The sequence below is a fragment of the Citrus clementina genome, unplaced genomic scaffold, assembly GCF_000493195.1.
Source record: "Citrus clementina cultivar Clemenules unplaced genomic scaffold, Citrus_clementina_v1.0 scaffold_3, whole genome shotgun sequence".
Lineage (NCBI taxonomy): Eukaryota > Viridiplantae > Streptophyta > Magnoliopsida > Sapindales > Rutaceae > Citrus > Citrus x clementina.
Genome location: NW_006262339.1, coordinates 29,529,517 through 29,545,070, shown reverse-complemented (window position 1 = coordinate 29,545,070; position 15,554 = coordinate 29,529,517). Strand labels below are relative to the sequence as shown.

At 34.5% G+C, this 15,554-nt stretch overlaps 1 protein-coding gene across 1 annotated transcript; it reads right to left on the bottom strand.

The window, feature by feature from the left end:
- Window positions 1-1,563: 1,563 nt before the first annotated feature.
- On the bottom strand, window positions 1,564-6,117 carry LOC18050093 (translation initiation factor IF-2). The gene is made up of 4 exons (XM_006442190.2): window positions 4,847-6,117; window positions 4,597-4,746; window positions 2,863-3,048; window positions 1,564-1,982 (listed from the first exon to the last, which is right to left on the bottom strand). The coding sequence occupies exons 1-4, from the start codon at window positions 6,008-6,010 to the stop codon at window positions 1,902-1,904; spliced, it is 1,581 nt and encodes a 526-aa protein (XP_006442253.2). The 5' UTR covers window positions 6,011-6,117; the 3' UTR covers window positions 1,564-1,901.
- Window positions 6,118-15,554: the final 9,437 nt, after the last annotated feature.

Here is a 15,554-nt window from a genome sequence, read left to right as displayed (position 1 = left end):
CTTGTGCTTAACTACAAATTATTCTTTGGAACACAATAATACATCAATCATAGGTCACATCAGACTTAGATATAATTAAAAAGAATGACTATATTTGCTATAAGTTTCTTATAATCAAAAGATTTAATGTTCTACATAATTTGATAAGCACTGTCGATACCATATCCTTTGTTTTATAATACTATAGATACTTAATATTAGCCAACATAATAAAGTACCAGAGATCTTATAACTAAATTACTATAGTAATTTTTTTAGGTTAACCAACTAAACTACTCTAATCTAATTATAACCATAGGTTGTCGGAGAAGATACCCAAAGATGAGAGGCGATAATTAGATATAAATGTTTTAAGGATGATGAACAAGATGGTAATAACGATGAGACAAAGATTCATGGCGAAGTTGATCATGTCAACGTAAAGAATATGGCGAGATGAGTTGACGACGAAAAAGTTTACAAAATTATGTCATTATCGTTTTCCGATCGTTATCTCCGATTAATTCAAAAGAATTATACAAATATTTGTATATCAACACATATTTTATACAAATTATTGGAGCCGACGAATACAACAACTTAATAAATTAAGCTAGCATTACAATTTACAAATGGATTGATATGAATTGTGTCGTAAAAGATCTGTTTACATGCATATTTAATGAAATGCATGGTAAAAGTCAAAAGTGTCAAACCAAAAACGGAAGTCGAGACTATAAGATTGAAGGCAAGCTTCAATTAGGAAACAACTGATTCCTTTGGGAACAAATTGGTGAAAAAAGAACGAATCATTCAGTTTGTTTGCATTACGACAGTTTATTAGATTTATAAGATAAATATGATTTAAAAAAAAAAACTATAAATTTATTTTATTTGACTACTGAACTATTGTCATTTCCAAATTAGAACTTGAAAAAAAAAACCAAAATATTACCAGAAAATGAGTTCTCCATATATGTATATAGATTCAAAACCTAATTCTATTTATTTCTGAGGAAAAGAAAATCATTTTTTTTCCACAACCAAAATAATCAGAACCCGAAATAAAAATCACTCAGGAACCTTTCCTGTTCAATCTGTCTATGGTTTATTCATGCACACATCAACCATGTGGAACAAATCCATAACTTTTGGAATACTTCCAAAAATTAACATTTTTTGGTGCCAAACTAAAATAATAAGAGAAATGAAAATGGAAGGGTTCGTTTTTAAATACCTTTATCAGGAAGAATGCTGAATTATCAAAAACCGAAGAGATAGGAGCTGCAGAAAAAAGATCCTAATACCATATCAACTAAAATTGTTTCTCTCCTGGAAATTGGATTCACCCGGAATACACATACCCCTTAATTTTCTCTTTATTATATACAATCAACCAATGGTTTGTTTCAAAAGAAAATATAAAGAAAGAGTAGTCTCAACAGTAAAGAGGCAAAATAAGTAGCATCCTGCTGTTAAAATCTGCTGACATAAAAACCACATGCATGCAACTAGTGCTTGTATTTCCGTTCCTCACAAACACTGTTAAGTCGCAAACACCAAGAGACAGTAAAAGCACTCACCTTCAAAAGGAATTAGGTATGACCTACTGCACATGAAGAGCTTAAAGCCATACCAATGTTGTTATAACTTCAACCTGATATTTCTCGCTACAAAACTAAATATAGCCTCTAATATACAAATGGTAAACAAAGCAATATAACACTTGAATGAGATTATTGAAAGTGCTCAGTAAGCACATTAAATCACAAGCCAAAAAAAAAAAAAGAATTTGCAAATTTCTGATCATTTCTCCAATGAAAATGAACGATCTCATCTTTCAAATACCAGATGGCTTCACAATATAACCTTGGGGAAGATGTTGAATTGGTTGTTCATTGTAATACAACAGGTGTTCTGTTCTACTTATAATGCTGAGAAACCTCCCACGCGAGCTTATCCATGAACTGACATTTCTTGTCAAATCCCCAACCAGGGTTGCTCTGCAATGAAAATTTGTTAGATATGATAACCTTTTGGGCAAGGCATCTCAAATTAAGATGTGTGAAAGAATAACAAGGTTTGCGGTCAGTACATGCAATCTTTCACAAATATTATCGTGACAATCATTTTTAAACAGATTAAATGCATGTAATATATGGGCATCTCCTTTTGATAGGCATCTATTTCACCTACAAATGTTGTAAAAAGATAAAAAATCTTCAAAACTGCATAATGCCAAAGATAAGAGCAGTCTAACAAAGGGTTCAAAAACACATTAAGAGCTTCAATGTTGTGGGAAAAAAAGGGGGATAAAAAGAAATGATTGGATTAACTTCTACACAATGCACACCCAATACGTTTGCAGCCACCCAAATGTTGTCATTGCGGCACCACAACATGTGAAACCATCTCCCCGCATATGAAGATACAATCTCAATTCAATTATCCTTAAATTCAGTTTCGTCATATACCCATTCATCAAACTTTAATGGTAAATGAACAGCGGATATCATCAACCATGATGGTGTTTGTCTCATCCAATTCACCAGAATTGCATTTATCTTTGCATGCCAGGAACAACATGTTACTGGATCCACCCGGAATTGCTTATTTATCTTCACGTACACATTCAACCCATGTTTTCTCTATCACTCATACAAGTGAGCCAGAACACAAAACCAAATAAAAAGTACCTTATTGGACCTTTACAGAATGACAATTTTGAAACAGCCTCTAATTGTTCTGGCTGCCTCACAACCCATTACCTTTGGAGAATGTATTATGTAGACCACAGTGATAAATGAAATACACCAATGAACAAAACATTCCCATATCAAATTAACTTCAAATCTTAATAAAACCACCAAGGAAAAGACTAACCTGAAGAGAAAGCACTGCATGATTAGCAAACCGCTTAATAGAAGCTGGTGCACTCTCAGGAATAGTTTTTGCGACTCTTTCCAACTCCTCTCCTTGTTGCTTTGCAGTCACCCTATCCGGTCCACTATAGTGATCGACAATCTCTTTCAATAACGGCACTCTCTCCATTACTTCATTGACAGCTTCCTGAAAAAGGAAAGGGAAAAAAAAAAAAAAAAGAAAGAAAGAAAGAAAGAAAGAAAGGTCAAAAATACAGTAAACAAAGTGAAAAATTGCACTACTCATTGTTAACCAAACATTTATTTTAGATAAAAGCACTAAATCATCATTTCTTAAATGTACAAATACAACTCCTTGTAGATCAATATACACACTTTTATTCTAGTCCATAATAATTGTTACAGTTACTCAAGTCTTTTTTTTATATTAATGTCGTGAAAGCTTATTTGGGATGTGACTAAACATTAAAAAGGCCTGCAAGGATGTGGAAAATTTTGGCTTCACAATAGCAAGGACAGCAATTCCATAAAGTAGAAAACACGTGAATATGCATATATGGTACATATCATGCAAACACTCATCACAAAAGCAAACTAAGACAATATTGAAATTTGATCAATGTGGATTATTCCTCTACTAACTTCACTTATAGACAATAAATAATTGTATGCATGCAGATATTCATGAATTTTAGGGTGCCAATACAACAATCGTACTTTTCTAGGATGTCCTGGTGTCTCACTTCTTTTTTTTTCCCCCCCATACTAAGGAACTGGAAATTGTATAATTTAATGCATAAAGTGTTACATCTGTATTGCAGGGCAGTTCAAACTATATCCAAAAAAACCAAAAGGTGAATAAAAAAATTACGGAAAATTACAAGCCATTCAATTTAGTTACATTGTGGTTCAAAAAGTTTTAACAATGCTATAACAGCTTTACTCTCCTTATTAAAGTTGCAAAATATCAACAAATTTTTTTTTATATGTTTGCACCATGCAAAAGCAGATAAAAAACTCCATAATCAAACACAGTTCACCAAGAAACTTGTGAAGAACTAATTTAATTTTCCCCATTCCCTCCTATGGGATACATATCTTGCTTGATCTCCAAAACATAGAAGTTTGGATCATGCAAAAGGGGAAAAATATTGATATGGTCAAGGCACTGAAATTTGATGATGCTATCGTTGCAAAAATTTGCATCAAGCAAATACAAGAGATGCAGGTCACTTAGATAGCTTAAGAAAGCAAAACAGTTAACCTATCCTTAGAATCTTTGACGATAAAACTACACACTTCCTAGGAATAAATGATGTCATCAAGGGATGAAGCCTTCTCAAATCCGGGAAACTAGGAGACTTCAACTTCATGAGAGGTTAATAAAGATTTTCACACAGGAGCACTACTTGCATATCCAGCTTGGACAACGGCCTCCTTAGAGAGCAATGAAGGACATTAAACTTGTAAAATACAATCTCCTTGAAGATCATAATCATTGTTCAATCACTTGAAACACTACCCAACATGTGATTAATGTAAATCAATCAATAAGAAATAAAGGAGAAGTCAAAGCACGAAGACTGACAAGAACCTTCACAACAACTAAACAGAAGATGTTCAGAACTTATGCACCAATAGTTCAACACTAATATAATCTCCACCAAATTTTGCTTACAACTATTTTCAATTTGTTTAAAATCATAAAAAAAAGGAAGATGAAGAAAGAATTTACCTCCCACTCTTTTTGACTTTGAATTCCCTCATAAGCCATCAAGAACGGTTTCATCTTCTCAAGTGCATCCCGTAGAGGAATAGGTGGTTTCTCATCTATATCTGGGTTTGTACCAAACTCCTCCATCAAATACTCTGGCTCAAACTCAATCTGCATTTGATAAGGCCATTATTAATGACCAAACATCTATACACCAAGTTAAATTTAACAAGTTCTGATTCAAAAACAAAAACAATATCATTATGCTAACCATGCAATTAGTGTGCAAGGCATCGATATAAGCATCCTCCATCGGAGAAGGAAGTACTCTACCACTCATCTCCTCAAAACCTTCAACTAACATATTCATTTTCTCAGCTCCTACTTTTTCAGCCAATTTCTCCCCATCGGCATTGTCTCCCAAGTACAAACCACCGAATCTTCCATCCTCATCATCCTCCATTTCCTGTCTCCGCATTCTCCCTCTTCCCTGCCCTCTCCCTCTCCCCCTCCCTCCTCCCCTCCCCATCCCTCTCCCCCTCCCAGGCCCACCTGCACTAATCCCTTCACCTTCTCCTTCTTCACCCCGCGATAAAATCTTCATCGCCATTTTTACAGCATCCTCTTTACTCAGCTTGGGCTGAGCCGACCCAGTTTCTGCCGCTGGAGCTTTTTCAGGTCGGGGCTGAGGTTGGAGTCGGGCCCGGATATGGCGGTTTTCTTCCTGCGGGGGAGGCCCCGGTTGTTGTCGTTGATGCTGTTGTTGTTGTTGTTGTTGTGTTACTACTGTCTTTCCACGCCCGGCACCAGGTAAGGTGGAGATGATACTTGATGGGAGATTGGGCTCACTCGGCTGAGTGGAATCGGTGGCTGACTCGTTCGGAGTAAATGTTCGGGGTTTTGCAGGTTGAGCGTCAGGCCGAGGTGACTCATTAGGATCTGAAGCGAAGGAAACTCGGCCGCGACCAGCACCGGACTTAACGGCGGTAAGGAAGGACGAGAAAGACGAGATGGACGGAGATGGGGCAGCGGAAGGTTGGCCGCGGCCGTGACCGCTTCCACTCGGAGGAGCCTGTGGCTGTGGGGGCGAGTCGGGCTTTGATTCAGATGCGGGCTGACCTGGCGCTTTCGACGGAGTGAAGCGGTCGGACGATGAGGAACCAGTGGGGACTCCGTGGCCACGGCCCTGCCCGCTTCCACTCGACGGCGGCTGTCGCTGTGCCGACGACTCGGGTTTTGATTCTGCTGCGGGCTGACCTGGGGGTTTCGCCGGAGCGAAGCGGTCGAACGGCGACGAGCCGGTGGGGACTCCTCGGCCGCGGCCCCGGCCCGAACCGGACGAGCCAGAGCAGAAGGAAAAAGTGGTCTGATTGGTTACATTTGGGATGATGAAATTATTAGGATTACTGATTCGTCTACCTATCACTCCTCTCATTTCGATTTCAATTCACTGATTTTTTAAAGGGGGTTTCTGCTAATAATACCAAAAGAGTAACTGTGATTCTAGTAGGGTTTTGATTTCATCGTTGTGTTCAAGGAGCAAAAAAAAAAAAAAAAAGGGTGATACGACGCCGTTTCAATTTGAAATCATCTGTTAAAGCGAAATGGAAATATTAAAAGCACAACCAAATGTAATAATTAATATTCGGGAAAAAATTGTACTATATTTCACTATAATGTATTTTTAATGCATGTATATCATATTATGTTTTATGATTTTAGTAGTATATTAAAATAATATTGCATAGTATTATATTAATTTTTAATTATACTATTTTTGATACTACACTAAACTGCATTATTTTTATTGGTGACTAATTTAAATTATATATTTAAAAAATGATATTTATTAGTATTTAGAAAAATACTATTAGAACTTTTCCATTAACGTTTTTAGTATAAATGTTAAAAAATATCATTATTTTTCATAAAACATATGTAAAACTAATAAATTCTAAAATTTTTGACAGCATAACATTTATTTTTTAATATTTCTCAAATATTAAATTCGTGAAATAAAGATTAAAACAGATAATTCAATTGAATAACCTCTAAAAAATATCACAACATAAATAAATAGTTGAAATAAATAAAGTTCGTTTAAAAGTAATCTTAAGATGATAGTATAAAAGTTTAGACATAGCACAACACAATCACAAAATAATAAAGCGATAAAATAATTACAATATAATCACCAAGAATGTGGGTGTGTTAAATAATTTAAGTACACAAATCAACATGCTAAAATGCTACTTCAAAATATCATTGTTAGGAAATGCATACTCCCAAATCAAATTCCACCTCTCCTCTTGTGCTCACGCATCCTAACATATGTCAACTTTTGGTAAATATCATTTTATAATATTTTAAAAGCCTTTACATTTGAAGGTTTTTCTACCATTAAATTTAAGGTCATAAACTCATCATCCACATAAAAGTCTCATCGAAGAAAGCTTTTCAATAATATAATCATGATTTTCACCACTTCCAAAATATTTTGAATAACAATATGTTCATTTGATTTAGACCTCTTCCTTTATGATGATTATGAACATAGTGGGTGGCAGACATTGGGGAACTTTTATCATCAAACTATTGTCATAATCATGAATATCTTCTTGTAGTGCTGCATTAGTCATATCAATTAGAATTTCTGTCAACCTTCCAGTTCCATGGTCTTTTCTAAATATATTTTTGATAGCCTCTTGTAATGTGGAAATGACTTGTCCCTCCAATTGTTGTATCTTTTAGTTTGATTATGTAATTTGATTGAATTAATTTTTTTTTGAAATAAGTGATACCTCTAAAAACTCTTATTCCAATCGGCTTATTTAATGCATCACAAAGTATTCTTGGATTGGAGGCAGAGCCTTCATATCCAGACATCATGAAGATGAATTTTATATCTCGTAAACAAACCCCTAAAACATTTTTAGCAATCTTAGCCTTTCTTATATATTATCTTGGCTCATCAATCTTAACCTTTCTTACACGAACTCTAATGTAAGTTACATTCTATGCCTCCAAACAAAATATACATATATTAAACAAATGTAAATTTTATTGGCATCCGAATATAACTAACTATAATAAAATATAAATAATTCATAATATGCCTTGAACCACTACCATATTTTATTAGTGCAATTCTCACTACAATAAAACTAAGATATAGTAGCACGTAGAAAATGCTACTAAAAGTAAACCATAGCACTTTAAATTTAGTAAATCTAAGCGAGAGTTTTAATTTTTGGAAAATGATGTTTGCCCCGGGTCAAACCTCGAAAAATACAAAACGGCGTCGTTTTTTTTTTAATTTTTTTTTCTTTTTTGCTTTTCCAAAACGATGCCGTTTTTGACAATTTCGTTTTTGCTTCTCCAACAGAAACCGTAAGTCTCTTCCTCTTTGTATCTTCGTTTCACCTGAGACAGATAGAAGAATTTGTTAGTTTCCTTACTGAAGAATTCGTTTCGCCTGGGATTCCTTACCGAAAAAATCGTTAACGCTGGTAGCCGACTCACAGCCACGGTCATCGTCGTTACCTTCTTTTCCTGACCAAGGTCCAGCCATTCGGGATCCACCACGACCGACTCACAACCACGGTCACCGTCAACGCTGGTAACTGAAACTTGTTCAGGAAATTAAACTCACGAAGCGTCAAAGCTCACAGCCTGAGGTAATGCTTCGTTTTTGCCTCTTTAGGTTATGGCAAAATGGGGATGATTTGGTTGATCTAGGTTAATATTATTGGCTGAATTTGGATAGCTATTGTTGTTCCCGTTTTATTTAAATGTGTTAAATTGCAATTTATTTCCCTTTCACACTTGATTTGGGTACAATTTTGAATTTGGTAATGTTGAGGTTGAGGATGAATGATGACGAGAGATTTCTGATTTTTGAGGTTGAAGAAATGAGAGATTTTTGATTTGTGAGGTTGAAGAAATGAGAAATTTCTTAGCTATTGCAGCTGTTCTCCGTTCTTTTTTGAATTAATGTAAGGTGTATTTCTTAGCTATTGCAGCTACGCTCTGTTCTCTGTTATTTTTGGGCTTATGCAGCTGCTCTCTGTTTGTTATTTCTGGGCATGAGAGATGTTGATGCAACTACTTTTACTAATTTTCCAATCTGTAAATAGTTGCTTGCACGACTAATTGTGCATCAGCACTTGAAGAAAATAACAAAAATGTACTCTTCTGGTGCTAAATGTTTGTCCAATATATACTCTCAATGCTTTATGATGATTTGAATGCTATCAATTGTATAGGCAGCATTTTTGTGCAACCATATTGTCTGTATCTACTGGTAACCAGCCCCAATGTTTTTGTATGTAGTTTCATATATTGGAATCTAATTGATTTATCTAAAGTCCGTCATTACCTTTTCCGTGATGGAATCTTTCATGCATTGGCATTATTTCTGGTTCATTGATTACTTTAGGAAAGTCTTTGTAACAAGTCCTTGTAACAAAATTAGACACACACACAGAGAGACGCATACACACATAGAGACACACACACACACACACACACACACACAGACACACACACACAAACACACACAGAAGCACAGATACACACACAGACACACACACACAAACACACACACAGAGAACCACAAACACACACACAAACACACGCGCGCACACACACACACACACACATACAGACACACGGACACACACACACACACATAGAGAACCACACACACACACACAGAATTTGACACACATTGTTCTGGTTTTCTTTTCATTATTAATTGTAATTGTATCCCTTTTTCGGCAGTTTCTTTCTAACGGTCTATGGCTTCACAAACAATGTCATCCAACACAAGCGAGAATTGAATGTGTAATGGATGCGGTGATCAGATGGAGCTGTTAATATCACACACAACAAAAAATCCAAATATCAAATTTTGGATTTGTAGAGGATGTACCAATTTTCAATGGGCAGAAGATCGTAAATCTAGCGAAGAGAAGATAAACTTGTTAGTGGATGAGGTTAGGAAGTTGGCCTTGGAGATTGAGTGTTTGTCCGTAAAATTTCAATTATTGTATAAAGAACTTGAGCATATGCGAGATCGTGAAGTGCAAAGGCAATTGTTGGACGACGAACTTCGAAAGAGAGAGGCACGACAATATGATTTTATTAAATTAATCATGATTGCTGTATTATGTTTTCTATTTAAGTATTGTTTTTAAGTTGTTTCTATTTGTACTATGTTACTGGAAAAAACTTCTATTGTAGAATTTGACCATGATATGTAATAATATTTTCATGTTAAATATAAGTTTTCGGTTGTTTGAATTAATTCAAGTATTCTAAATTTGGAATTTGACCCCAATAATACTTCTCAAAATTATACTATGGCCCAACTCATTCTAATATGTTCCAAATAGATCCATTTTCAGAATTTTGAAAAAGACTTACAAAGTCTAAAATTTAAAAAATGTCGAAATACACATACACCAAGTAAATACATAAAACATAAGCTAACTTCAATTAACTTCGATTATGTGCTTGGTTCATTAGTTGAAAACTCCCCTCGATTGGCCTCCTTGAAATTTTATTGCGGAAAATATTGCAAGTTTCCGTGATGGACTCCGCCATAATTCATCCAAGATTGATAGTAAGGGGGGTAAAATGCATGTTGTAAGGGTGCTTGCTGTGCTAGCTGTTATACAACCAAAAAAAAAAATTATATACAAATTATCAAACATATGACAATGAATGGAAATAATAAATTAAAAAAAATATTACCATAGCCATATGGCTCTCTTGTGTTGGGATTATAGTAGCCACTTGTGAAGAAAAATCATGTATCTCCAAGTTCTACAAACGCGGTTAACACACATTTAAAGTATATATTTTAAATTAATGTAAAATGAATGTATTAAAGTAATTACCTCTACAGTTGTGCTGGATCCTGCATTATTCGACTTCTGTTTTGGCCTCTTAAATTGCTTTTGCTTTCTTTGACTAAGCGGACGACCTTTACGCCGAGTTACTACTGGATCCTGTATGTTTTCGCTACAACTTCCTGATCCACCATAAATAGTTGTATCACCACCGTCACTTAGAACATTCAGAGATACATCCTTCATTGCTTTCTCGATCCAACCCATCATATTTTTATGGCTTTCTTCATTTTTTGAAGCTACCTTAGCAACATTATAAAAAGCAGTGCACTCTTCTTTATATCGGTGATGTTCAATGCTTGAACTTCGTGCATAATAACTTGACTTTGACTTTACTGTAGAATCTCCGCACATCTTTCCTCCATCATCGTAGGATATATTTTTCAGGCAGTAATTGTATACGGTTACGTGACAACACTGTGATAGCGTGTTTGCAAAGAATGCCCTTATATTCAAACATTGAACACACACAACGAATTTCACTTTCATCTTTTTCAAAAATGACTTTAAAAGTCTTTTCTCTACTCTGTTCATTGTTTTCAATAGCTTCAAATTCTGACCCCCTACAACTGAAAACCTCACAATATATCTTATTCATCAGCTCCTGTTGAAATTTCTGAAACTTGGAAATAGTGTACACTTCTTTAACTTGTTTTTCCATTGCAAAACTGGTACGACATGGCAACCGTTGGCTAAAACTCTGTGCATCTGCTTGCCATTCTTTCTCAATTTTACTTTCCATTGCTTTCTCATATTTCTCTACAAATTGCTTCAAAGTTGTTTTCGAGTTAACATACCTATCAAAGAGCACATTCATACTCTCACTACGCTGAGTGGTTGACATTCCAGCTCAAAAAGTAGTTTTCACGAAACATGGAACCCAACGATTTCTTTCCTCATATACTCCACTTAGCCACTGATTATTACTAAGATCATATTTATCTAACATGTCATGCCAAGCTTCCTCGAATTCAACAGGAGTATGTAAATCATAAACAACAGAAAACAATGAAACTCTAATGGTATGATATTCTGCATACCTTCCTAACTTCTCAGACACTTTTTTCAATATATGCCACAAACACCATCGATGCCTAGTGTCTGGAAAAACAATTTAAATTGCGTTTTTCATCGCTTTATCTTGATCTGTAATGATTCCAAGGGGAGGACACCCAGACATACATGATAGCCATGTGTCAAATAACCATGTAAATGTTTCCATGTCCTCATGCGAAATCAACCCACATCCTAACAAAATTGATTGACCATGATGATTAACTCCTACAAAAGGAGCAAATGGCATGTCATACTTGTTTCTTAGGTATGTGGTATCAAATGTGACAACATCCCCAAAGTCCTTATAGGCTGCCCTGCTCCTTGGATCTGCCCAAAAAATATTTTTTAACCGACCCTCCTCATCTAGGTCAATACTGAAGTAAAACCCATCATTTTCTGTTTGCATTTTCTGAAAATACCTCTGAATTGCAATAGCATCCCCTTCTTCGAGTCTTAATCGCCTCACCTTGTCAACATGATTTCTAGCATCTCTTTCTAAAAATGACACATTTTCAAAGCCACCAGCCTCGACAACAATCGATTTAAAACTTTGAGCCATTTTAATTCCAGCTTCTTCATTTATTTCAAGCTGCTTTTTAACAAAAGGACTAATGGAACGGTTGCATCAATAATACCTACTCTTGCTCGAACTCACGGCATGGTTGTGTTCAAGGATTAAATTTCCAATTACCCATTTTCCACTAACAATATCCAAACGTCCTCAAATTTTAGCATTGCATCCAATTTTTTAGTTTGGTTGAAGCCGCAAAACATTAGTGGCTTTGGCTTTTGACTTGCCGTTTCTCCCACAAGTAAATGTCACATATCTCAAACTCCTTTCATCCCCTTTTCTACAAGATCTCCGCATCACTGGAAACCCCTCTTGTAGGCCATAAGTTTTATAATATTCAAACATTTCATCAAGACTATCAAACGACATCCCAACCGTAGGTTCAACAACATTTTCGACCACCAATTCCTCATTGTTTTCTTGCAAATCAGCCCCCTGTAAATCCTGTAATTCCCCAACTTTATCAACCTCCTCCACTTGTTCGAAATTATCCATTAACTGCTGCAAATTAAAATAATTCAATATCTTATTAGTTATTTATCGCAAATTCATTAAATTTAGACACAAAATTTAAAAAACAAAATGAAACAACTCACCATTCAAAATAAAACATAGAAACAAATACTCAGCAGATGGTAAGGTGGTTAAGTTGAATAATTCAAATCCAATAGACGGTAATTAACAAGAGTATTAGTAATAGAAACTTCTCCATATTCATGACTCCGTCAACTCAAGGCTGTATACAATATATCTTATTGATTTCTTGAGGATGACAATGAAAATTAAGGTTTGAAATATAATGAAAATAATTTGTCAAATTGTACAGGTCAAATGATATAGCTTTTGCAGTATAAGATTCGGATATACAAACAAATGCCTAGCTCATTAATCAACATTCAAAATGCAATATAGAAACAAATTCTCAGCTTAATACCCATTATATTAACGTAATTGTCAAATAACGACAATATCACCCAAAACAAAGTTTCATACAAACATGAGAACGGAAATGAGACAAATCAAGAATATGAGAACTGAAGAAATAAATTCAATGTTACAATGTTACAATGTTGTAAAAACGCAGGGAAAAATTTAAAATAAAATTAAAAACAAAATGCTACAAAGAAGACAGTACCCAAAAAAAAAGAAATTCAAGCTTCGAAAATTCAAGCTTTCAGGCACATGTTGATCTTGTTCTGCCGAAACTTTATAGCTGCTGTTGGTCTTGTTCCGTCGAAACTCAGCTTAGTAGCCGAAACTCAGCTTTCAAGGACAAATTTCACAGTCGAAACTCAGCTGCTGTTGGTATTGTTCTTCACTAAATGGGTGGGTTCTTTGTTAATCACTTTCTTCAGTTCAACTTAAGACGAAGATGATGGAGCTTTAATTAGTAGATCTCGTTCTGCTGTCGACTCAAGGGCTGTGGATCTCGGTCGAGGATGGCAGAAACGAAAAAGAAAAAAAAAAGAAAACGATGCAAATAAGAAAATAGAGAAGCAAAAAAAAATTAAAAACAAAACGACGACGTTTTGTATTTTTTGGGGTTTGACCCGAGGCAAACATCAGCACTCATTTAGTAAATCTATTGGTTGTAACATCTCAACTTAATGAATTACTTTTCATCTGAGTATGGCCTCGTGGATGTAGTATTGACTAATCTGAACCACGTAAAAATTTTCGTGTCCTTTAATTTTTGCAATTCTATTATGTTTTGAAAATTTAATATTTTTTATGCGGATAAACAGTAATCGTGAATAGTAACTATAAATAGTATCAGTTAACAGTTCCGTAAATAGTAACTGTGAATAATATTTTCAGAGAATTAATTTAGTTTTCTAATTTCGTGCTTAATATAATCAGGTTAATTATACAAGATATTTTCTTAAGCTTCTCTCTGTTAAGTAATATAATTAATTAATTTGATTAATTAATTAGCTCTAGGATTTTAAAATTGCATACATCTATTTTAATAGATCTAAATTCTTTTCAAAAAATATATATCAAGTACGAATGCAAAGTATGCTTAATTATAAACATAGTGTGCCATATCAAAAAGGCAATGATTAAACCAAAAAATACTATTTCATTTTCAATTTGCATCGAAAACTCTTTTACAAGTAGTATTTATCCATATAACCTGTATTATCAATTGAAAATATAAATACAATACACAAAATCACCCGAAAAGAGCAAATATAGTGACAAATTTTTGTAAATATTTCACTAGAAAAATTTAATTTGCTATCGTGATTGTTTTTGCTAAAGAGATTTCAACATAATATCTAAACAACTATAAAATGTTGGTTGTAGAAACTTTCATTTTAACTTATAGTATTATTGATAACTCTATGAAATGAGAGTTATTACAGCAATTCTAGACTTTAATCAAGATCACTTAGAGAGTAAATGAGGTGTTTTTATTATATTTTGGTTATATTTTGCATAAACATTCATTTTAGTGAGTCTTAATAAGTTTTGCTTGAATTAAAGTAATTTGTGCTCAAAATAGGTGCATAATTGTAGGTTTTCAGAAGTTTACAATTCATGAAGGGATGCTGAGATATTAGACCAGCAAGAGGAGGAAGGAATATTGCCACAAAATAAGTTAAGTAAAACTGAGAACAGTGTAGTGTTCTAGCCGTTGTTAGAGCAACCATTGCTGTAACAATCCTGGAGCACTGAGGGAGAAAACTTAGCACGGGTTAGCTGCAGAATTGTTATCTGCAGTTTCCTAATTTAATTCATGCACACCCGAGGCCCTTGTTTACCCTAGTTTTTAGTTATAAAAGGAGGTGCGCATCACATAAACCAGGGAAGAAATTATCATTAGGGACTTTAGAGAGAAAAAGAAGAAGAAGATCAAAATTGAAGAGGACGACTTCAGCAGCATTGAAAAATCCCGCAGAATTATTTGGATTCACTTTTTGCCGTTCTCAACTTATATTTTTCTTCTTTCTTTGTCTGATTTAATGTATCCCGTGAACAATATGTTGATGTTTGTTAATATACTTAAGGGTGTGAGAGTTCCAATACGCGACAGCTGAGGATGCAGATTAATTCTGCCCAGTACTGTAGCAATTGCTGTAACAACTGGTGTTAACTTGATGAAAAACAGTCAGTCCATAAAGAGAGTTTGATCATTCAACTACCATATTCTCAATTGAATTTTAGACACATTTAATTTAGTTTATTTCATTACTGCATTGTTTTATTTAATTCTTTCACAATTATGAATTTCGATAAAACCTACTTTACATTTGTTAACTTCAGACTTAAGTTAGATTGTACTATTAGTACTTTTAGTGACATCAATCCCTGTGGAGACGATCTTGAATATTCATCACTTTATTACTTGTTATGTACACTTGCACATTGTCATCAATAGTATTTGATTATAAAAATTTACCAACAAGTTTTTTGGCGTCGTTGCTGGGAAT